We start from the raw sequence: 24,919 nt of genomic DNA, 5'->3' as shown, positions 1-24,919 counted from the left end.
TGCCCTGCAGCATCATTAGTGGAAAAAACAGCAACCTCTCTATGTGGTGCACTGAAAGGACAGCATATAGCAGTGCACCTCCCCTGAAACTGCACAGCAGTGTGTTCTTACCACAGGCGTGCTCTCATCTGCTTCAGCCACCTCACCCTCAGCCAGACACTCTTCCATCTTCAGGGGAAAATGGGGAACCTTTGGGGCCTTGAGAGAGGATGGAAACAAAAAAGCACATACTGAGACAAAGCAGGGAATAAAAAGGAAGCCAGAAGCAGCTTAATGTATGCATGAATTGAGAGGACCAACAAAAAGTACAACGTGAAAACCATGAGTTCGGTGTGTGCTGAAATGTCCTATAATGTTACAAGAGATTTGACATGCCATGACCTTTAAGTTCCAAAACTACAAAACCTAGGACCACTGCTTCTTAAAACTGTTACCTCTGAACTTGCAGCTTAAATAAATATGCTAATAGTATTCATTTTGCAGTTACATTCTTAAATATAGTCTGCATAAACCATCAATCAAGAGACGGAACAAAAACATAGTGCCCCTGCTGAAGGAACACAACCTTCATATGCTCATTACCAAGGTGGTTTCCAGCCCAAGGGTGATGTTGCTATGTGCCACTTCCTGCTTCACTGGTGTTGAAGGCGGCACAAGAAAGCAGAGTGCACTGCTACTACCGTCTGCATCTCGTTGCTGGGAATAAAAAGAAAAAACAGAATGCTAAATAATGAACAGCAGGTGCATAAGGAAAAGACATGGAAAAAAAGCAGGTGGGGAGAGGTAGTGCACACTAATCATTTTGGGATTCCTTTATGGATATACCAAGCACTCACAATCCCTACAAGTTAACCAGCTAGTTTCTGACCTAAATGTTTCCCCCCTCTCCACCCTATTTTCATCCTCACCACCAAAATACTGATTGTCCTGATTTCTCTTACATTTTATGCGACATCCAAATATTGCTTGATATATTTTCACAACCTGCAAGCATGTGATAGCTTGCGTACAACTATCTCCTGTCATGAGGTCTGTTAGCTAATTATGTTATAATCATACTTTGGGTGCATTAAGGTAGATTCTATGAAAATACAGCAGTCTATTAAAAACATCCATCTGAAATCAGATCTAGAAATAAGACTAGCATGGATAAGAGGCAGCAAACTGATAAACTGTGTAAAGAGAGAGAAAGGGATAATAAATGATATGGATGGGCAGACTGGGTAAGCCTTATGGGCTTTATCTGCAGTTATTTTCTAGACTTCTATGATGTTTAAGCTTTTCAGTGCAATTCCTCAGCACTATACCATATCCCCTGTATCAACCACATTTCACGCTTTGTTGGTTTTCAGATCCTGTACATAGCTCTTTCTTGCTACATGCCACCAGTTGCATTCCACTGATTTACAAGACAGCACAGGGGACAAAATAGTTTTTTTGATCATCATGCATGCACACACACACCGAGTTACTGCTAAATTAAGACACATGTTCTGTAACCAAGCAAGTAAATTGAATATGAGGGTAACATGAGCCAAAGAATGAAAGAGAGGAGTAGTGATGCATGCTGGGATAATGCATGTTTATACTTATCTTGTATGTTTTGAGGATGGACCGAGGGATAACAAATGAGACCAAATAAAACAGTTTATATTTAATCTATATATAACAGCAAGATGGCCCTTGGAAACTATTGCTGCAAAAGACTATACATGCAATTCCAGTTTCCACTGCTTCCCAGAAAACAACACGCAGGAGAGAAAGTTCAACACCTAACTATCCTCCCCAACATCAGCTTGATAAAACAGAAAGAGAACCTATGCTATGGACAACGTGAGTGGAGTATGAAAAACTTACTGCTGTAACCCTTCCCACTCACCACACTAAGTCAAATTTACTCTCCCTTTTATGTCGCTATTGAAGTCAGGGCTGTGGAGTCATACGCAATCTCTGGGCTGTGGATTCAAAGTCAGAGTCACAGAGTCGGAGTTGGAAGTATTTTGGGGCTGGGTGTCAGTTGGTGACAATTTGCCGACTCCAACCTAGACTCCTAATAAAATTAAATTGTATGTCATATGAATATTATAATGCTTAAATTTCTTATTTCACTGAAAATAATTTGATTAACTCATTTGTTTCAGGATATGTTTTACTTTTAGAATATATTTGGTATCAAGTTCTCCGATTACAAAATGTAATATATTTTATGGTATTCATATTAGTGAAAATGGCACCTATAAAATAACACAGGGACAAGGTTTGTCTACGTTCCTGTGAGCTCTATCCCCGTCTCCGCCCCATTCCTGCGAGCTCTGTCCCCATCCACACAGAGTTAAAATGGAGATACCATAAATGAGTCGGAAGGTTTTGTGTACCAATTCCACAGCCCTGCTTGCAGCAGGTCTACCCTTTGTTGTCAACTGTGCACATTTATCAGGTTTCTTTATCCCCTGCTCTATCTGTGCTTTCAACTAACAGTTCTGCATTATGGAACACAGAACTCCCACTAACTACGTAAGGAGAAGATGTACTGGGGAACTCAGCTGTGACCAACTAAGAAGAAAAAGTAATATTATGGAAAATATTTTCAACTTCTTTCTGAAGCTTTAGGGAAGAATGTTCAAAACCTCATATAATATATTTGAGACTACATAAAATCTCTCAAAATCTAGGTCATATGTACCATTAAGAGGCACATACATTGTCTGAATGTCATTACAAAGTTCTCACACATAATATGGACCACCTCCCTGACGAAGATATTGAAACACTGGCCATGCTGGCAATGGATCCAGAGGAACAGCACATTGCAAGTTAAGTGCTGTTCACAATTAACTTTTGGAACCTGACTCTAACCCCAGAATCCCCCTCCCCCAATTCTGTTCTACAGGCTATCAGCCATTCACTGTGCCATGCTGTGTGCTGGGAGTTACAAGTGCTGAAGCTACAAACAGCTTACAGGGAGAACTTGTGCATCAGCAAGCATGGAATCCGAACTGCTTGTCTTTGGACTGCCTCTTGGGCCCAATGAACTGGCCAGAGACCTCAACCCCTACCAGACTTCAGAAACGCAAACAGGGGGGGGGGGGGAGGGGGAGCAGTCAGCCTCAATTTAGAAAAAAACCACCACGAAGTCACTCAACCTATGCTTAAGCCCACTGAGGACGAACCTGGGGCAAACTTTGCTCCTAAAGGATCGATCTCTGAGCTCCCTATCTTGTAGTGCAGACTGTCAAAGTGGGTGCACTGCAAAGCAATCTGCCCTTTGGAAGCAGACCCTCGACCTCCGAGTCTGCGCTCTCCTGCAGCCAGGAATGTACCAAGATAGGGATTCTCTGCAGCACCGAAAAACCTCATAAACCATCCAAAAAAACAAATATAAATGAGCAGTAAAGAACGGCTCCTACCATCTTGCTTGCAGAGAAACAACTGAGGAAATGGAGGTCAACCCAGAGGTGGAGCAAAATAATGCTAATGAGGATCTCTACAAGAATTCTCATGAGAAGGGATAGACTACCCACAGGTTTAGGAATATAGTGTGTCACACTAAAAATGACCATTGTACAATCCATTGGTTACAAGATCCAAGCCTTTAAGAAAACGACTTCACCAAAGATATAGCATGCCAAATCTAATTTTTAACTGAGTGACAAAAAAAAAAAAAAAAAACTGGATCGAGAACATGCACTGGATGTAGTCTATTTTTGATTTCATCAAACCCTTTGATACTGAGGGTAATGTTTTCCATCTCTATATATGATAGAATTACACCTTATTTCATTAAATTACATTGGTTGTCAGTAAATGCAAGGATTTATTTTAAGCTTTGTATTATGATTTTTAATATTTCATATGGTCAGGTGCCATATTATTTATTTATTTCATTACTAGCAGGAAGACCAGGCCATATTATACAGAAGCAATTCTATCTTCAATTTCCCTCACCAAAGACAATTACAGGCAGTCCCTTTACGTTTGTCAAGCTGTTCTGTACCTTAAGAAGGCTTTAGGTACATGTAAGGTTTAGCCCCCCAAATGTAAGGTAATGGAGGGGTAATGTTGAAGAGGCACACAATCCGCCAGGTCCTGGGTTCAATACCGTCGTTGAAGATTCAGTAGGCAGTAAAATTACTGACAAAGACAGCCAAGAGTGCTTGCATAAAGAATATATATATTGTGATGAAATAAGCTTAATATTACAGAAAATCAAAAGAGCTGACCCCTAAAACCGGGGATAACTGGAAAGAGCACAGGAAACTCCAAAAAGAATGCCACAGAGTAGTTAGGAGAGCAAAAAGAGAATACGAAGAGAGACTGGCCAGGGAAGCAAAAAACTTCAAATCGTTCTACAGATATGTTAAAGGGAAGCAACCGGCAAGGGAGGAAGTAGGACCATTGGATGATGGAGATAAAAAGGGAGCAGTTAAGGAGGAAAAAGAGGTGGCCGATAGGTTAAACAAGTTCTCCTCTGTCTTAACAAGAGAGGACACAACCAACGTACCGGAAGCTGAGAAAATCTTCAAGGGAGACCAAGAAGAAAAACTATCAACAACAGAGTTAAGCTTGAGGAAGTCCTCCAGCAGGTAGATAGATTGAAAACAGACAAATCCCCGGGCCCGGATGGAATCCACCCAAGGGTATTAAAAGAACTGAAAAATGAAATAGCAGAATTACTCCAACGAGTTTGCAACCTATTCTTGAAAACAGGGGAGATTCCGGAGGACTGGAGAGTGGCAAATGTTACACCTATCTTCAAAAAGGGATCAAGAGGGGACACAGGAAACTACAGACCGGTAAGTCTGACTTCGGTTCCGGGCAAGATGGTGGAAGCACTGATAAAAAACAGCATCAGTGAGCATATAGACAGAAATAGGCTACTGAAAACGACCCAATACGGCTTCTGCAAAGGAAGATCGTGTCAAACGAACTTACTGCACTTCTTTGAAGAGATAAACAGACAGATGGACAGGGGAGATCCCACAGACATCATTTATCTTGACTTCCAAAATGCCTTTAACAAGATACCCCATGAGCGGCTGCTTAGGAAGCTGTGGAACCACGGGGTGGAAGGCGACGTACACAGATGGGTTAAGCACTGGTTGGCAGGCAGGAAGCAGAGGGTAGGAGTGAAGGGCCACTATTCAGACTGGAGAGAGGTCACAAGCGGGGTTCTGCAGGGGCCAGTACTTGGACCACTGCTGTTCAATGTATTTATTAATGACCTAGAAACAGGGGCGAAGTGTGAAGTTATAAAATTTGCGGATGACACCAAACTCTGTAGCAGGTTTAGAACAGTAGAGGAATGCGAAGAATTACAAAGGGATCTGGAGGAGTGGGCAAATAAATGGCAGATGAGCTTCAATGTGGAGAAATGCAAGGTCATGAATGTAGGGAAAAAGAACCCGAGGTTCAGATACATAATGGGGGGGTTGGTACTGGGGGAAAGTAACCTTGAAAAGGACTTGAGAGTGCTGGTGGACACGACAATGAAGCCAACAGCACAATGCGCAGCGGCCTCAAGGAAAGCAAACAGAATGTTGGGTATCATCAAGAAGGGTATTACAACCAGAACGAAGGAAGTTATCATGCCGCTGTATCGAGCGATGGTGCGCCCTCATCTGGAGTACTGTGTCCAGTACTGGTCGCCGTACCTGAAGAAGGATATGGCGATACTTGAGAGGGTCCAGAGAAGAGCTACATGTATGATAAAGGGTATGGAAAACCTTTCATACGCAGACAGGCTAGACAGACTGGGGCTCTTCTCCCTGGAGAAGCGGAGACTCAGAGGGGACATGATAGAGACATATAAGATCATGAAGGGCATTGAGAATATGGAGAGGGACAGATTCTTCAGCCTGTGGGGAACTACAAGAACAAGAGGGCACTCGGAGAAACTAAAAGGGGACAGGTTTAGAACCAATGCCAGGAAGTACTTCTTCACTCAGAGGGTGGTGGATATCTGGAATGCACTTCCGGAGGGAGTGAGGTTTCAAAGAGGAATTGGATAAATTCTTGAAATAAAAAGTTATTGAAGGATATAGATAGGGAAGACATAGTATAAAGAAGGATACAGTTAGAAGGATATAGATAAGGAAGGACAAAAGGGATGGAAGGATATAAAGGATCACTTACAGGTCATGGACCTGATGGGCCGCCGCGGGAGTGGACTGCTGGGCACGATGGACCTCTGGTCTGACCTAGCGAAGGCAAATTCTTATGTTCTTATCAAAAAAATCTACATAAAGAGCTGAGAGATATGAAACTCTGAAGGGAAGGCTGAAAAACTCCCTGTAGTAAGAGTTCACCTTCCAGTCATTGCAACTATATAAAATTTTTGATCACACTCAAAGACTTGGTATAGCTTAGAATGATGTTGAAATCTTTCATTAATTCCAAATGTGATATCTTCTCTCTCTTCATTTATCAATCATGCAAATAGTCACTGCATTTATATGATGCAAATACGTTCACTTAGCTTTGAAAACAGGATTTATGGGGTCCCAACGTCCCAGCAGTGGTATGTATCACTATTGAACATTTTGCGCTTCTACTCATGGTTAGCTCAGTGAATGTTTCTAAAGCATGTGTTTCAGTGTGAGTATTGGATTTTCACTCACAACTGACACGGAGAATTTTGCTGTCTTTAATAGATGTGATTGCATGTCACGAAGCTAATTAATTACATCTTGAATATAACTCAGGAATTTTTGTGAACATGCACCAGTCGGTCTCCTGAGGCAGGGATCGAAACAGGGCCACGTTGGGACCCCATAAATCCTGTTTTCAAAGCTAAGTGAACGTATTTGCATCATATAAATGCAGTGACTATTTGCATGATTGATAAATGAAGAGAAAGAATATATCACATTTGGAATTAATGAAAGATTTCAACATCATTCTAAGCTATACCAAGTCTTTGAGTGTGATCAAAAATTTTATATAGTTGCAATGGCTTGAAGGTGAACTCTTACTTCAGGGAGGTTTTTCAGCCTTCCCTTCAGAGTTTCATATCTCTGAGCTCTTTATGTAGATTTTTTGGATCACTCTCTGCAGACAGATTACTTTTAGGGGTCAGCTCTTTTGATTATACAGTAACCTTTTCTGACCTTGTCCCTATAACAAGTATCCCTGAATTCACTTAAGGTAATATTACAGAAAAGTAAGATTTATAAAGATACATCAAGCATTATAATTAATGAGAGAGAAAAGACAGTTTATCTGCCTTACAGAATCCAGAGGAAAGAGAGAGAAAGGAGGGGGGTGATGTTCCAAACAGAGAAGAGGGGGGTGTTGTAGAGAGGAGGCTTTTATAGTTTGGAGTCTTATTCTAAAAATAGAAACTATTATATGTCCCAGTATCTTTCTGTTTATAATTTGTAAACTGTTTGAAACAATGGTGAATAAAGTGAGTGGGGTGTGAAAGACTGGAGAAGAAAAGAGGGAAAATTTCCAGTATCACTTTGACAATGGTTTCTGATTAACCTAACTAAGGGCCAGATTCACTAATCTACCAGATCGGGCAGGTCCGACGAATTCACTAAAGAAAAATATGCTGATGGGGGTGATCGGAGGAACGCCCCCATCTGCTTGCCCGGATCGCTGGTGTGCGATCCCCGCACATGCATAGACCATCTGCTTTCCCTGCAGATGGTCTGTGCATGCGTTTTGTGTCTGTTTGGTATTTTTTTCTGCCCCAACTCTCCTCCTGTTATCCCTGGTGGCAGCAGCCTCTTCCTTCGCACGGGCTAGCTCTCCTGCTCTTCCCTTCCAGCTAATCTTGCCGCCCAAACTTTCCTGCTCTCTGCCGGCTTCCCTGCAGTGTGAGCCCGTGGGTTTAAAGCGGGGCTGCACTGCGGTGTGCAGCCCCGCTTTAAACCCGTGGGCTCACACTGCAGGGAAGGCGGCAGAGAGCAGGAGAGTCTGGGCAGAAAGCAGGGCTAGAAGATTGGGGCAGAAAGCAGAACAAGGACAGGAGCCGCAGGTTTCGTTTCCTAGGGCGAGCAGGCAGGAGACACGGGGCAGAGCAGGGCTGGAAGATTGGGGCAAGCAGGCAGGAGACATGGGGCAGAGCAGGGCTGGACAATCGGGGCAGAGTAGGGCTTCTATGGAGCTGGAAAGTCAGAAAGATGTTTTCAAATGGTCTCCAGCAGTCGCTTCTTCAGTTGATCAGCCAGCTCAGTCGGTTTTAAATTTTTGGTTGATGAATTGTGTTGCTATCCAATTTGCATGCGTTCCTCATTTGCATGCACAGATTTGAAGTGGTTCACTGGAGAGGTTAGTGAATGGGGCCAGAGGGAAATTTGATCATAAAGGGGTTGCAAACTGATCGGTACAGAATCAGTTTGCTTTGTGAATCTAGCCCTATCTGTGCTAGACCATGCACCTGGGTTTACTGTATATCTTAAGCACAGACATTAACACCTGTTTGCACCTCTTAGCTGTACCAAGGTCCTTTGCTACCTTTAAGCACTGATGTAATTTAGGCTGTCTGGGGCAATTTGAGGCTGTTTGCAATGACACACCATAAGGTCAGATATGAATGTTATGATCTCCCATAGGCCTTTGCTGACATTGGTGAGGCCAGCAAGTTAAGGCTGGGCTGCCAGTACACAGGAGGATGGGCAATATATGGAACAACAAGAGACTATATTGTAATGATAGGCTGCACCTTACCATGGCAGGAAAACCTACCAGGATATAATCTTTTTAGGAAGGACAGAGATAGTCAAAAAGGTAGGAGTAGCAGCTCTCTATGTAAAGATCGATATCCAAGTGACTGAAATTCAAGGGACCTGGGGAGAGAAAGAAGTGATATGGATTGCTTTGAAAAGAGAAGATGGAACTGATTGTGGATATCCAAAAGTTTGGAAAGAAAGAGGAGGTCCTGCTGTTGGGAGATTTCAACCTGCCGGATATGGACTGGAAAGTTCCGTCTGCAGAAACGGAAAGAAGTAGGGAGAAAGCGATATTCGATCTGATCCTCACAAATGGGGAGAGTATCTCTAATGTTCGAGTGGGTGCTCACCTGGGAAGTAGTGATCAACAAACGGTTTGGTTTGATATAACAGCTAAAGTGGAGAGCGGCCGCACAATACTTAAAGTCCTACATTTCAAACATATGGACTTTAATAAAATGAGAGAATACCTGAAGAAAGCTGTTAGAATGGGAGGACATAAAAGAAGTGGAAAAACAGTGGTCTAAGCTGAAAGAAGCAATAAAAATGACTATGGACCTTTATGTGAAGAAAATAAATAAAAACAAGAAAAAGGAAACCGATATGGTTCTCCAAACTAGTGGTGGAGAAAATAAAGGTTAAGGAGTTGGCGTTCCTGAAATATAAAAATACCCAAGAGGTGTATAGGAAGGACTACTGGGTGAAAACTGAAAGAAGTCAAGAGAGAGAGACATCTGGCGAAAGCGCAGGCGGAAGAGCAAATGTCTAAAAATGTAAAAAAGGGAGACAAAATTTTTTTCTGATATATTAGTGAAAGGAGGAAGATGAAAAATGGAATTGCTAAACTAAAAAATGTTGGGAACCGATATGTGGAGAGTGATGAGGAAAAAGCAAACATGTGTTCACAGAAGAAAATCACGGAGAGGGATCAGAGAGTTTCTGGCAAAGTTACACAAGAAAATGGAGTAGATTATGCGCCATTCAGAGGAAAGTATTTATGAACAACTTGAAAAATTTAAGGTGAACAAAGCGATGGGACTAAATGGGATCCATCCCAGGATACTGAGGGAGCTCAGAGAGGTTCTGGTGGGTCCTATTAACGACTTGCTCAACAAATCTCTGGAGACAGGAGTGGTTCCTGGAGATTGGAGAAGAGCAGATGTGGTCCCTATTCACAAAAATGGTCACAGAGATGAAGCGGGAAACTACAGGCCGGTAAGCCTCAGTTATTGGAAAAATAATGAAAGCGTTACTGAAAGAAAGGATAGTGAACTTCCTAGAATCTAATGGGTTACAGGATCTGAGGCAACATGGCTTTACTAAAGGTAAATCGTGCCAAATGAACCTGATTGAATTTTCTGATTGGGTGGCCAGAGAACTGGATCAGGGACATATACTAGATGTCATTTACTTAGATTTCAGCAAAGCCTTTGACACAGTTCCTCATAGGAGGATCTTGAACAAACCTGAAGGGCTGAAGTTAGGACCCAAAGTGGTGAACTGGATTAGAAACTAGTTGTCAGACAGATGCCAGAGGGTGGTGGTTAATGGAAGTCTCTTGGAGGAAGGAAAGGTGAGTAGTGGAGTCCCTCAGGGTTCGGTGCTGATCCTGTTCAATATGTTTGTGAGTGACATTGCTGAAGGGATAGAAAGAAAGGTTTGCCTTCTTGTGGATGATACCAAGATTTGTAACAGAGTAGACAATGAGGAGGGAGTGGAAAACATGAAAAAAGATCTGCAAAAGTTAGAGGAATGGTCTAATATCTGGTAACTAAAATTCAATGCAAAGAAATGCAGAGTAATACTTTTGGGTATTAATAATCGGAAGGAAACGTATGTGCTGGGAAGTGAGAGGCTTATATGCACGGATGGGGAGAGGGACCTTGGGGTGATAGTGTCTGAAGATCTAATGGCGAAAAAACAGTGTGACAAGTTGGTGGCTTCTGCCAGAAGGATGCTGGGCTATATAAAGAGAGGCGTAACCAGTAGAAGAAAGAAGGTGTTGATGTCCCTGTACAGGTCGTTGGTGAGGCCCCACTTGGAGTATTGTGTTCAGTTTTGGAGAACGTATCTGGCAAAGGACATAAGAAGACTTGAAGCGGTCCAGAGAAAGGCAACAAAAATGGCAGAAGGTTTGCGCCAAAAGATGTACGAGGAGAGACTGGAATCCTTGAATATGTATACCCTAGAGCAGGGGTAGGCAATTCTGGTCCTCAAGAGCTGGAGCCATGTCAGGTTTTCAGGATAGCCACAATAAATATGCATGAGATAGATTTGCATCTCAAGGAGGCAGTGCATGCAAATCCATCTCATACATATTCATGGTGGAGATCCTGAAAAGCTGACTTGACCGGAATTGCCTACCCCTGCCCTAGAGGAAAGGAGGGAAAGGGAAGATATGATTCAGATGTTCAAATACTTGAAAGGTATTAACATAGAACAAAATATTTTCCAGAGAAAGGAAAATGGTAAAACCAGAGGGCATAATCTGAAGTTGACGGGTGGTAGACTCGAGAGTAATGTTAGGAAATTCCTCTTTATGGAGAGGGTGGTTGATGCCTACAATGTGCTCCTGAGGGAGGTGGTGGAGAGGAAAACGGTGAGAGTTAAAAAAAGCATGGGATGAACACAGAGGATCTCCAATCGGAAATTAATGGCATTTATTGAAGAACTAAGGCCAGTACTGATCGGATTTGCACGGTCTATGTCTGTATATGGCCATTTGGTTAAGGATGGGCTGGGGAGGGCTTTGATGGCTGGGATAGTGTAGATGGGCTGGAGTGAGCTTTGACAGAGACTTCAGTAGCTGAAACCTAAGTACAGTACAAGGCACAGCTTTGGATCCTTGCCCAGAAATAGCTAAGAACTACTAAAATTTTAATTGAATCACGTTGGGAAGACTGGATGGACCATCATCTACTATGTTACTATGTATGTAACTCAGAACTTGTAGATTTTAAGATTCATACTGCTTATTTCTGTTCCCAGCTGATAAAAGGACAAACTGTCCATACCAGGGTTCCCTCTAAGGTACAACATGCACAACCACACACTGTTCTTAATGTGGCCATGCATCAACCATAAATCTGCTGCAGAAGAAGTGTAGAAGTCTATGCCACAGAAAATACTGCTCGGTGAAATCAAATGAAGCTGTAACCTCGTTCTTAAGTATAAGTCGTACTTAAGTCGTGTGTCTAGCTTGGGAACTGCCTGTAGATCATTTGTTCAATGGAAGGGATCCTTCTTTAATCAGGTTCCTTTAATTTGGAATGATCTCCCTGTTTTAATACGATCAATAGGTCAAATATACTGCTTTTGAAAACTTTTAGATACATTCTTGTTTAAAAATATTTTAGCTTGAAATTTATCATCTACTGCTAATGTTCTATTTGAATATTTGTTATTGCATTATGTTTAACTGGGTTTGTACCCAGTAATAGAAATATATTGTTATCCACCAGGAACTTGTAAGGGCTTTGGCAGAATATAAGTCAAATAGTGAGGACAAAAAAGGTTACGGAATTCAAAAAGATGAGAGATAAACATTCCTACATTCCAAGAATATGGAATAAATGTCTCGAATATTTCTATTTAAAGCAAAACAAAACAAATGGCACTCTTACAAAAGAATTGGGGGCAGGGAAGAGGGCAGTTAACTTACACAGAGCGACAATTACAATTCTAACAAAGAGAGGTGGGAATTAACCTGCAAAGGGTGGCAGTATATCCTTGACCACTTTTCTGGACAGCCTAGATGCCATTATTTACCATGGTACTATATCAAAGAAAAAAAAATTGCATCCAAGCAATAGTTTAAGGATTTGTGAAGTAGTTGCTATGTGCTCATAAAACCTTAAGTTTTTTTAAGCTCAGAGTGTTATTGCTGGTATCTATCATCTACTTATATAGCTGTTTATTCTGCCTGTCAACAGAAAATTAGAAATACAAGCACATTTTTGTACCACCCGAAATCTAACTCTCCTTGCTCCCACCCTGAAGATTCTTAGGATGATTGTAAGGTAAAAGCTGCGTGTTGTTTTTCGGAAGGTGCAGGCTCTGGACCTGTGTCCCCACCTCATTGGCAATAGGCTGGAATCCGTTGCTTTCCTCTAGCCTCTCCAATTTGATGACTGGCACCCTGAGAGGGGAGAAAGGCCGTCCCTTCAAGTGCCACTCCTGTAACAAAGAACAGAAGCAGGGACGGGTCTTGTGGGGCCTTTTATACACTTGGAAAGCAACTCCAGGGGGAAAAAAGGTACAAAGGAAAAATCATGTGACATCAATTTCTTGAAAATATTATTTCCAGGGAAGGTGGTTTTGGCCCTGGATTTACCCTATGCCCACCAAAAGGAGAGGGATAGCACCTCATGTAGTAAACAAGGGGTACAGAAGGACCTATCTGAGGTGCATTGGTAGAATCTTTGAGGAGCTGGGGTAGAGGGTGTCAGTTGTAGAACATAGCATCGTCTTACCTCTACCAGTGCTTCTCTCTGCTCCAACTTCTTTAGAGCTTCCCTTTCTTCCCTGATGCGCTTCATATAACTAGATGATTGAGAGACCAGTGGGAAATTCTTTTCCTGAAAAGAGAAGATATTTTGACAAATACATATATACAAATACATGCATCCATCAACAAATCTGCTAAAGAAGCTAAGAAAACCAAGAAAGGAAGAGCTAAAGCAGCATGCAGAAAGGCTGAGCCCTGGAAAGCAGCTACAATCTGAGATTAAAATTACCACTGAGGATGACACTCAGTTGCACTATCCATGTTAACAAACTCAAGACACCTGTTAGGCCCTTCACTCAATCATGTTGCCTTAGCCTGTAACCAAATAATTTGGCAGTCAAAGTTGCTGCTCCATCTCCTTCTTGTAGAGGTCCCGAAGGCTAAGAACCTTTAGACTTGCACAGCAGTTGCCTTAGTGAGCGCAGTAACAAGACTTCCCACTTTACGGAATAACAAGTACTTCTCAAACTCATCAGAAGCAAATGTTTAGAAACAATCAAGTGCCCTGGCTCATCTGAGTGGCCCATCTGGAGTCTCCCGCTCTACCAGCATCATTTGAATGAGGGCCTTAGGGAGCAGAAAATGCTTCAGGGGCATTGCCAGACCCTCCAAGCACTGGGGCCCCTTTGGAAAAGCCCATGGCTAGAGGCTTGAGCATCAATAGGGTCACAAAACCTCATCAATGAGATGAGAATTCCTCACAGCGAAAGAGCTGGATCACATGAGACCATTCCTTCACTGTCTCCAGGGGCCAAGGATGAAAGGAATGGAAGACTCCTCCAAGTCTCGATGCAGTCTGTAAGGAAATGGCTGCCACTTCTGCCAAAGTCATTGGCCATTCTGGCATCGGCCATTTCTGCCGAAGTCACAGGTTCCAATGTTTCAGCTGGGGAAAACGCAGCATTGGCTTTGCCCCCCACAATACTGTTTCTGATGTCAGAAATCGCCCATTGCAAAAGGGTCAGCAGCTGTACTCAGATGCTGGCTCTTGCTGACACTGCAGCATTTGCCAGCAGGCCTGTCCTGCTGCTCAGAGATTTCAGTTGGGGTGTTGGCATCAGTGTCTGTAGTCCCTGCCTCGTCTCCCTCGAACAGAGGAGATTGAGAGGGGACATGATCGAAACATTCAAGATACTGAAGGGAATAGACTCGGTTGATAAGGACAGGTTGTTCACCCTCTCCAAGGTAAGAACGAGAGGGCACCCTCTAAAATTGAAAGGGGATAGATCCCATACAAACATAAGGAAGTTCTTCTTCACCCAGAGAGTGGTAGAAAACTGGAACGCTCTGCTGGAGACTGTCATAAGTGAAAACACCCTCCAGGGATTCAAGACAAAGTTAGACAAGTTCCTGCTGAACCAGAACGTACACAGGTAGGGCTAGTCTCAGTTAGAGCGCTGGTCTTTGACCAGAGGGCCACTGCGTGAGCGGACTGCTGGGCACGATGGACCATGGATCTGACCCAGCAGTGGCAATTCTTATTCTCTCAATAAGGGAATAAAGCTAACCAGGCCAAATTAACACTCAAATAAGGAGTATGGGCAACAAGGAGTTGGGAGGTGGTGACTTGCACCCCATTAGGAAGGGCCCCACAGGACCAAGCTGAAGCCTCACCCAATGACACTAAGAAGCGCAACTGGGAGTTGCAGAGCTAAGCTCTGCACTCAGCCAAAGTACAGTCCTGGGACAAAAGAACCGGGGAGTGGTCATTTGGCTTAATCTTGCTGTGCTGCTATAGCTAGCAGAATAGGGAGCTAGGCCAGGACTAGGAGAACTGTCAGCACAACCTACCTATCACCTGTTAAGAGGTAGAGAAAAAAATATTACTGGATTGTTCCAGGGAGCAGCATGAGCTTATACCAGTAAGGTCACTACTAGAATTCAATTTTCTCTACCTCCACTTGCTGGTAGGAAGGGATAATACCTACTTGTGCAGAATAGTATACAAGGGAATGCTGAAAAGTTCTCAGCCCAACCAACCAACTTCCTAAATTCTGAGTGTTGTTTTGCCACTGTAGCTGAAAAGTTATTTTATTTCGTTAAATGCCAATGTTCAGACATGAAATTCTATGTTTTGACATTGTTTCAGATCATAATTGAACAATATCCATGGCATTCTATTCTTGGTTGGGCTGAGAACTTTTCAGCACCCTCTCGTAGATAGATGCTAAGGAAATATTATTATATTGTAATGTTTTGTCTATAGATAATTTTTTGTCTTTTAGTGGATAATTTGTTTTAAATTGTTTTGTTTATTATATATATTTTATAATCTGCTTAGAATTATAGAGTTGGGATAGAAATTTTTTTAAATAAAAGCAGGCAGGTGCGGGTGATACTTTTGCCTATTGCCAAGCTAAACATTATGTTCTCTTACTCCCTCCAGATCGGACTGCGCAGCCAATTTGGGAGCACCTTAGGGTTTTCTTTGCAGAGATGGCGATCCATTCCACTTCGGTGTCGGCATTACATAGGGCCCTCTTAGAGTTCACTGAGCCCAAAGATGTGTTACGCATTCAATGGAACTGGAGTCAAGACCTTCAAAAGGATCTTAGTCATTGGGATATTTTACGGGTCTTGTGGGGGGGGGGGTTCCTCGCTTGATTACAGGAGAGCTGTTTCGAGAGTGTTATGTACGATTAATATAAAGGGCATATTACATTCAGGTGCAATTGCACAACATTGGGGGTACCGACTCACCTCTCTGTCTGAAATGTGGCTGAGACCCCAATACCTTTGTTCATTCCTTCCCTGGGATTGTTGGATGGTCCAAGTATATTGGCAGTCTATAGTCCAGTACTTACGGGTAGTGCTGCCTGATTCATGATACGAATTGATTCAATTTTTTTTTTTTTTTTTTAAATCGACCTTCTGATTCAATGGCCGACCCTTTCCCCGTGCCTTCGTAAAGCAGGAGCTACAGCACTGCCTCTTGCTGGCCGTCCACTGCTGCTCCTGCTTGAGGTGGGAGGGTCAGTCAGAAAGGCCTCCCCTAGCTTGCCCGCTCTTACCTCCTTAAAGCTAATAGGGCAGCTTGCAGGCTTGCTGGTGTTATAGCGATCTCTGCAGCTGCCCATGGTCCTCAGCAGCATATTCTTTCTGCTTTGTCCTGCCCCTGCTTTGATGTCAGGGGCAGAATCGCGGCAGAGAGAACATGCCGCTGAGGACCACGGGCAGCTGCAGGGATCGCTATAACACCAGTGAGCCTGCAAGCTGCCCTATTAGCCTTAAGAGCGGGGAAGGTGCAGCCTTGCGGGGGGAGCAGGAGAGGAGAAGAAAGTGTCTTCGCAGCGGGGGAGAGCAGGCCTTCATGGTGGGGGGGGGGGAGTAGGCCTTCGTGGGGGGAACAGGTCTTCCCGGCGGGGAGCAGGCCTTCAGGGCAGGGAGGCAGGCCTGTGCAGAGGGAGAAAGAGTTCCTTTGGCGGTGGGGAGGCAGGCCTGTGCAGAGTGAGGAGGAGGAAGGAGTAAGAGAAAGGAGGGGAGATGCCAGACTTGGGGTGAAGTGAAGGGAAGAGAGAGACTAAACCAAAGAGAGGGGGAGAAAAGCAGAGGAGAGGTGCTGGACTAATGGAGAGAGGGAGAGAGAAATGCAAGACCACAAGGGGAAGGGTACAAGAGGGATAGATACTGCTCCAAAGAATGTGGGCAGGAGAGATAGTAGGAGAAAGCCTGTACCTGGGGAAGAGGATATAGGGGGTAAGGAAGAGAGAAAGAAGAAGCTGGATATGGGGAGAGATAAGATGCTGGGCATGGAGGGAGCATAGGAACAGGGACACATGGGGGACAGTACTGGAGAGGAGAATAGGGACACAGAAGAGAGATGCTGGATGAAAGGGTAGATGAGAAAAGGAGAGATGGTGGATTTGTGGATGGTGAGGTCCATCGCTGCAGCTGCGGGGGGATGGAAATGAAAAAAAGGAAAGATACCAGACTTCCGGCGGAGGAAAGGGAAACAGAAGGGGAGGACAGAGATGGAAGGTTAGCACGGAGAAAGAAGAAAGAAGGAGAGCCTGATCAGAAGACATCCAGACCAACATGGGACCAACAAGATTTGAAAAATGACCAGACAACAAAAGGTAGGAAAAATAATTTTATTTTCTGTTTTGTGATTACAATATGTCAGATTTGAAATGTGCATCCTTCCAGAGCTGGTGTTGGACTGCAAACGTGAGCTAGGATTTAATAGAGAGAGGAAAAGTATTTTTGTTTACACCACAGGACCAGTGTGGGTAAGAGAGGGCAAAGGGGGTGAAGAGGCTATAAAATAAACCCACCAGGATGTTTGGAAAAAAACACCCAATTGGGCAGAAAAATTTAATCAAATCAATTCAATAGGTTGAATCAAATCAAATTTTTTTTTTTTCCTGAATTGGGCAGCACTACTTACGGGGCTTATTTTGGAGTCCCATTGCGGCTACCATAGCGCAACTGGTTTTAGACCTGCCGGGGCCTGCCTAAGCGGGGCCCCCTCTGGTGTCATATGGTGTCTTCTTGCTCGGAAATGCATTTTGCAAAGCTGGACTGCTTCTGAGCCTCCCTCTTTATGGACCACTTGTGAGGCTCGAGAGGCGGTTGGTCGCCCTTGCCGCAGACATTGTTTTTTGCTGGTCTGGGGAGTCTATTTGACTTCCCTCTCTCCGTCTTGCTTAGCTTTGTTGCTATGAACCATGCTAGCTACCGGGATCGGTTGCTGCAGGCTTCCCTTCTTTTTTGGTTTTTTTTCTTCTTTTCTCTCTTTTTCTTTTGAGGGGGGGGGGACTTCTTACAATAGTTTCATGGGTCACAAGAGTACGGGCCTTTGGGATCTTAGTGACCTCTTGATCATTTTTTGTGTGTTTATCGAGGGAGGGGGAGTTGGGGTTTTTTGCTGGACAGGTGGGATTGGGGAGATGAGGGGAGGGTGGGGATTGCTGCTTCTGTTTTATTGCCTATTCAAATACGTTGTATTGTTGGATGCTGGTTCTTTTGATTTTGTTCTGTTCCTTGCTGTCTATTGCTTTGCATTCTCAATAAAAAGGATTTTAACATAAATAAAAGCAGGCAGGCACAATACCAATGTTACTATATCAGGATGCAATAGTCATAAAAGGAAAGGCATTGAGACTTAATGTCCTGGTGGGTTCACAATCTGTCTAATGTACCTGGGGCAGTGGGGGATAAGTGACTTGCCCAGGGTCACCAGGAGCAGCACAGGTTTTGAAGGACAAAACACAAATGTCATTTAATTTATTATTCACATTATTCAATGGTTCTAAGCAGGATATAGATAATTTAAAACATACACAATAAAAACAAAATACAAAAATACAGACAGCCTAACTAGTATTCATAAATAGGTTCATCAAATAATGTTGTCAGAGTTATAGCCTTACTCATTACTCTGAATGTTACAAGTAAGTTTGTGCAAATAAGTCTTCAACTACTTCCTGAATTGCAATGATCCCGGTAAGATCCATAATCTAAAAGGGAAAGCATTTCACATTTCTGCTCCTTCAATGTATAACAGATTCCCGATAGGTGACTAATCTCACAAGCTTAAAAGATGAGACATCTAATAAAAATTTGTTCCCAGAACGTAGGTTACATAAAGGTATGTAAAGGCAGAGTGATGTAGCTAATGTAACAGGGTCTTCCTTATTTAGCACTTTGTGAATCAAATACTACCTTAAAACCAAATCTTTGATTCAACTGGTAGCCACTGCTAACTCTTCAGAAAGCAGTTACTTACCTGTAACAGATGCTATCTAGGAACAGCAGGCAGATATTATCACAGATGGGTGCCGTCATCCACGGGGCCCCGGTACAGACAGTGCAAAAGTGTACTCTCACTAAATTTTTTAGAAGTCTAGAGACCGCCCGTATCGTACATGAGCAAGTACCTTCCCGCCCAACGTCAGCTCGTAGGACCATCAGTTCAATAAAAAAGCTAAGAAACCAACTAGGGTAGGTGGGAGGGTTGTGAGAAATTTGCCTACTGTCCCTGGATAACACCTGTTGCAGGTAACTGTACTTTAGCACAGGACAAGCAGCCAGCATATTCTCACAGATGGGACTTCCTAGCTACTTCAAAAGGGATGGAGGGAAGTTGGCACTTAAACAGAGAATTCATTTTGGAGAACTGCTTGGCCAAACCAATTATCCCGTCTGGAATGAGGCTCCAGACAGTAAGAGGATGTGAAAGTATGTATTCAGAACCAGGTGGCTGCTTTACAAATATCCTCAATAGGAGTAGAATGAGAAAAGCAACCAAGGCTGCCATTGCTCTTTGTGTGCTATGACACGACCTTCCAACAGCAGCCCATCCCACGGAGATACAGTCCGCCAAACATGTAGAAATTGTTCTCTTGATAAATGGAGATCCCAACTTGCTAGGATCAAATAAGAGGAATAGCTGAGGCTTCATTCGATCTAGGTAGGAAGCTAAAGCATGTTTACAGTCCATTGTGTGGCATGCAGCTTCACCAGGATGGGAATGTGGTCTTGGAAAGAAGACAGGCAGAACTATAGACTGGTTGAGATGGAATTCCAAAACTACCTTTGGTAGAAATTTGGGATGAGTATGAAGGACAACTCTGTCATGGTAGAATACGGTATAAGGTGAATCTGAAACCAGTGCTTGAAGCTCACTTACTTGTCAAGCTGAAGTAATGCAAATTAGGAAGATTACTTTGCATGTGAGATATCTGAGGAATGAAGATACCAGTGGTTCAAATGGTGGCTTCATGAGAGCGGAAGGTACAACTTTGAGGTTTCAAACAACTGGAGGAGTTTTGATTAGGAGTTTAGCGTGCAACAGTCCTTTCACAAATTTGGAAATCAGGTGTGTAGCCAGAGGTTTATCGTGAAAAGGAATGTGAAAGCCACTGATGGCACTGAGGTGCACTCTCACCGAAGAAGTCTTTAGACCAGAGTTTGAGAGAGGTAAGAAGTAGTCCAATACTAATGACAGAGGACATGTATCTGGAAGTAAAATGTACTGGTTACACCATAGGGTGAAGCAGGTCTCCACTTGAATTAGTAACAGTGCTGTGTGAACGATTTCCTGGCAGCATCCATAATAGCTGATACTGGAGCAGAGATATGGAATTCATTTACACGCTGGGAGAGAGGTACCAGGCTGTGAGAGTTAGTGAATGCAGATTGGGGTGGAGGAGCGATAAGAGTTGGGAAAAGTTGAAGTAGATATCTATAGCTGAACTGCTTCAACTAATAGTCAATCTATCGATCAAATCGGAAAGATTCCGGAAGACTGGAAGGTGGTGAATGTTACACCAATCTTCATAAAAAGTTCGAGGGGAGATCTGGGAAACTACAGACCGGTGAGTCTGACCTTGGTACCGGGGAAGATGGTAGAGGCGCTGATAAAGGACCGCATCATTGATCACTTTGACGGACACAGTCTGATGAGGACCAGCCAGCAGGATTTCAGCAAAAGGCAGATCTTGTTTGACGAACTTGCTGCATTTCTTCGAGGGAAGGGCGACCTGGTCGACATTGTATATCTGGATTTTCAGAAGGCATTCGACAAGATTCCGCATGAACGACTACTTTGGAAAATTGCAAGCCGTGAAATACTCACGTGGATTAAAAACTGGCTGGAGCATAGGAAACAGAGTGGGGGTAAATGGACAATACTCAGACTGGAAGAGCGTCACCAGTGGGGTGCCACAGGGCTCGGTGCTTGGACCCATGCTCTTCAACATCTTTATAAACGATCTGGACATTGGTACGACGAGTGAGGTGATTAAATTTGCGGATGATACAAAGTTATTCATAGTGAAGACACAGGGGGATTGCGAAGATCTGCAACGTGACATAATCAAGCTCGAGAAATTGGCACAGACATGGCAAATGAGGTTCAACGTGGATAAGTATAAAGTGATGCATGTCGGTAACAAAAATCTCATGCACGAATACAGGATGTCCAGGGCAGTACTTGGAAAGACTTCCCAGGAAAGAGACTTGTGAGTCGATGAAGCCATCCGTGCAATGCTCGGTGGCGGAGAAAAGGGTGAACAGAATGCTAGGAATGATAAAGAAGGGGATCACAAACAGATTAGAGAAGGTTATCATGCCGTTGTACCGGGCCATGGTGCGCCCTCACCTGGAGTACTGCGTCCAGCACTGGTCGCCATACAAGAAGGACACGGTACTACTCGAAAGGGTCCAGAGAAGAGCGACTAAAATGGTTAAGGGGCTGGAGGAGTTGCCGTACAGTGAGAGATTGGAGAAACCGAGCCTCTTCTCCCTTGAAAAGAGGAGACTGAGAGGGGACATGATCAAAATGTTCAAAATACTGAAGGGAATAGACTTAGTAGATAAAAACAGATTGTTCACCCTCTCCAAGATAGGGAAAACGAGAGGGCACTCTCTAAAGTTGAAAGAGGATAGATGCTGTACAAACGTAAGGAAGTTCTTCTTCACCCAGAGAGTGGTAGAAAACTTGAACGCTCTTCCAGAGTCTGTTATAGGGGAAAACACCCTCCAGGGATTCAAGACAAAGTTGGACAAGTTCCTGCTAAACTGGAACGTATGCAGGTAAGGCTGGACTTATTTAGAGCACTGTTCTTTGACCTGGGGGTCGCCGCGTGAGTGGAATGCTGGGCACGATGGACCACTGGTCTAATCCAGCAGCGGCAATTCTTATGTACATAATATACTGGGACAGACTGAAGGTCTATCAAAGCTTCATTTCATCTCTTCTAATTCTATAGCCTGTTTTCAGAAACGTGTATATAAATATCCCTCCTCTTCTCATGTGTCTTTTGGTGCAGATCCCACCTCAATTTAGTCACTTTCCTCTGAGCACTTTTGACTGTCCTTGGCCTCTAAAACCGAAGACAGTACTCAAAATTTAATCATGTTGTAATTTAATCATGTTGTATACATATATTACAGTCACTTTGAAATTAAAACTTGAGTTTCTCTAACTCAGGATGCAATTATTTAAGGTCCCAAGTGGTCCAGATCACTTAGATTTACTGGACAAAATCTTCTATTCATTTCATACCCTCCCTAAAGGTCATCTACACCCCCTGAACAACCATTTTTTTAGTAACAGCTCCTCTGATATGGAACTCTTTATCCGTCCATTTAAAGGTATAAAAAAGCCTAGACAAATTCAAAGGGGCATTTAAAAGTTTTCTTTTTAAAGATGCTTTTGAGTCCTAGGCTTACTTCTCTGCCTCTCCAGATTCCAAACTCTTATTTTTTTAGATTAATGGCTAAAACATTTCACCCCTTCCTATTGTTTTTGCCTTTTATGTCTGCTTTTCTGGAAATATTGTAGTTCTACCTCTTCCCACTTTGTTTATCTGGTAATGTTCTGATAATGACTTATGTTTCTTGTCAACTACCTGTTTTCCCTTTTTGGTGTGTATATATCACCTAGAAATTACGATAGGCGATTAATCAAATTTTAATAAACTTGTAATATTAGGGGTGTGCATGTTTGTTTCAGTCACCTCTACTGCATTCCAGCACTTTTTAGCATGCACTTAACCCAAAACAGCATTAGATGTACTAAGCAGATAGCGCAGCTGGTTTTAAGAAAGGTTTGGACAATTTCCTGGAGGAAAAGTCCATAGTCTGTTATTGAGACAGACATGGGGGGAAGACACTGCTTGTCCATAATCGGTAGAATGGAATGTTGCTACTTGTTGGGTTTTGGCCAGGTACTAGTGACCTTGAGGATGGACTACTGGACTATATTGACCATTGGTCTGACCCAGTAAGGCTATTCTTATGATCTTTCATGCTAGTGTGTAAACTACAGTAAAACAAAAAAATGATCAAAGCTAGGGGGAAGAGGCAAAATGAAATTAAAACAATGAAAATTTTCACCATCTCTCATAAAATACATTGCAGGACACACCCAGGCTTTGAAGAGAAAAGTAGTGTGGCATAGGATAAAAAATACAGGGGGAAAATCCCTTTTGTAATAAAGTAAATTGGGCTTCTGGGAGGTTCTAAATGGTCTCCAATTGGCATGCCACATTTTTCTTCTCTGCATATTTCAATGGATCTGGAATGATCAGCCTTTTTATTGCCAATAAGTGTGAAATGGAAGAAATTTGTAACTAAATGATCTACATCAATAAGGAGTCATGATTTGTTCCCTTGTGTTTGGTACAGTTACCAAGAGTAAGAACCAGTTTGGGACAGTTACCAAGAATCAGTAAAGTGCACATGTCAGCAGACGAGAATTAGATATAGGCTCAACAGTCCCTCAGCCTTGGATCTCTTTAGTTTATTTAACTCCTTTAATGGCTACAGGTCATTTCCTATAAGAGTTTGGGGGATAGTGAAGAGTAGCATAAACAGACAGCTTATTTAGGGCAGGCTCGAGATCAAACAGGGTGGACTACAATATCTCTTCCCCCTCCCCCCCCCCCAAAAAAAATAAAACCCAACTAAAGCAAACACAAATTTAATTTTTCCATCCCTCCCAACGTAAATGTCATATGCTGGCAGGAATACCCAAACCCCACCAGCCCAAGCCCTTTTACTCAACGAAAGAGCTTAAATGAGGGTGGCTGTCAACACTGTCTTGGAGTCATTACCCCAGGCAAAATTTTGCACAAAAAAAATTTCCAAAATTCTGTGCACAAAATTGACAAATTCTGCAAGTATAATTGTCAAAATTTGAACAATATTTTTTTCTAATTCCATATTCCATTTAACACATTTAAAATAAAATGTTTTTCTTCTATCTTTGTTGTTTGGACATTTTATTTTTCCATCATGTTGGTTTCAAGTTTCTCTTTTCTGCTTTCCTGTCATCTGCTAATTCTCCTTCAAGCGGCTGCTGTCTTTTCTCCTCTCTCCTTGTCTATTCCCTCACTACACCTGCCTGACATACTTATTTATTTTAGCTCTTTTCTGAATTTTTTCTTACCCAGCTCCCCTTTTTCACTTTTCAGCTATCATCAAATTTCCATCTTCTCTCCCATTCCCCACCTCATTCCTTCCTCAGCCCTCCATCCCCTTTCATCTTCAATGTACCCCCCATTATCATATTTATTTTTTTAATTTCTATTCTACTTAAAGCCTAAGCAGATTACAATAAAAACAGACAAACCACTACATACAGTCTCATGATAGCAGCAGCAATAACTCATTTTCCTTACAAGTATCATATTACACCAGTTATATTTAAAAACATTTAATTCCATTCTGTAATATCTATCCTTTCACCCATTTCCTTCCCACCCTCTCCTCCCCCACAGGATTCTACTATTTTCAGCATCTTCCTTCCTCCACCCTTATAACCCAGCATAGTTTATAGTTTCATAGTTTATTTAAAATTTGATTACATGCCTATCCTAATTCTAGGTGAGAATACAATAGTAATAAAACAGGGAGTACAAATTTAAAACAGATACAAATACAAACTAACTACATAGACCATAAACAGACCAGACTGATTACACGAGGGAAGGAGGAGGAACTACAAATGAGTTGAGAAAAGAAAACACTAATGGGAAGTACGAATAGGAATGGGGATACAAATATTATACTGCTGCATTTTATTTGAGTGAAGGGAATAGAAAATAGAAAGAATCAGGAAAGAGGAAGAATGCTGTAAATGGTAGACAGCATAAAGAAACTTAGTGATAAAGAATAAACAATGCTCAAAAGCATCTCTGATCAGAAAACATTTTAAAGCATCTTTGAACTTTTTTTAAATTGGTTACAGATCAAATGTGTAAAGGTAAAGAATTCCAAATAGTGGGAG

The 24,919-nt window shown here is 42.6% G+C and overlaps 1 protein-coding gene across 5 annotated transcripts in view; it reads right to left on the bottom strand.

The window, feature by feature from the left end:
• The window catches only part of MBD1 (methyl-CpG binding domain protein 1), a 219,942-nt gene that overhangs the window by 3,683 nt on the left and 191,340 nt on the right, over window positions 1–24,919 (bottom strand). For all 5 annotated transcript variants that reach the window (XM_033923952.1, XM_033923978.1, XM_033923987.1 and 2 more), the window contains 3 exons: window positions 13,148–13,252; window positions 583–696; window positions 112–198 (listed from right to left, as the gene is read on the bottom strand). In XM_033923952.1, the coding sequence (XP_033779843.1) occupies window positions 112–198; window positions 583–696; window positions 13,148–13,252 (306 nt within the window). The remainder of the gene's footprint in view (window positions 1–111; window positions 199–582; window positions 697–13,147; window positions 13,253–24,919) is intronic.

Source organism: Geotrypetes seraphini, chromosome 1, assembly GCF_902459505.1.
Source record: "Geotrypetes seraphini chromosome 1, aGeoSer1.1, whole genome shotgun sequence".
NCBI classification, from domain to species: domain Eukaryota; kingdom Metazoa; phylum Chordata; class Amphibia; order Gymnophiona; family Dermophiidae; genus Geotrypetes; species Geotrypetes seraphini.
Note: the sequence above shows the minus strand (reverse complement) of the source record. Positions and strands in the feature narration are given on the sequence as shown.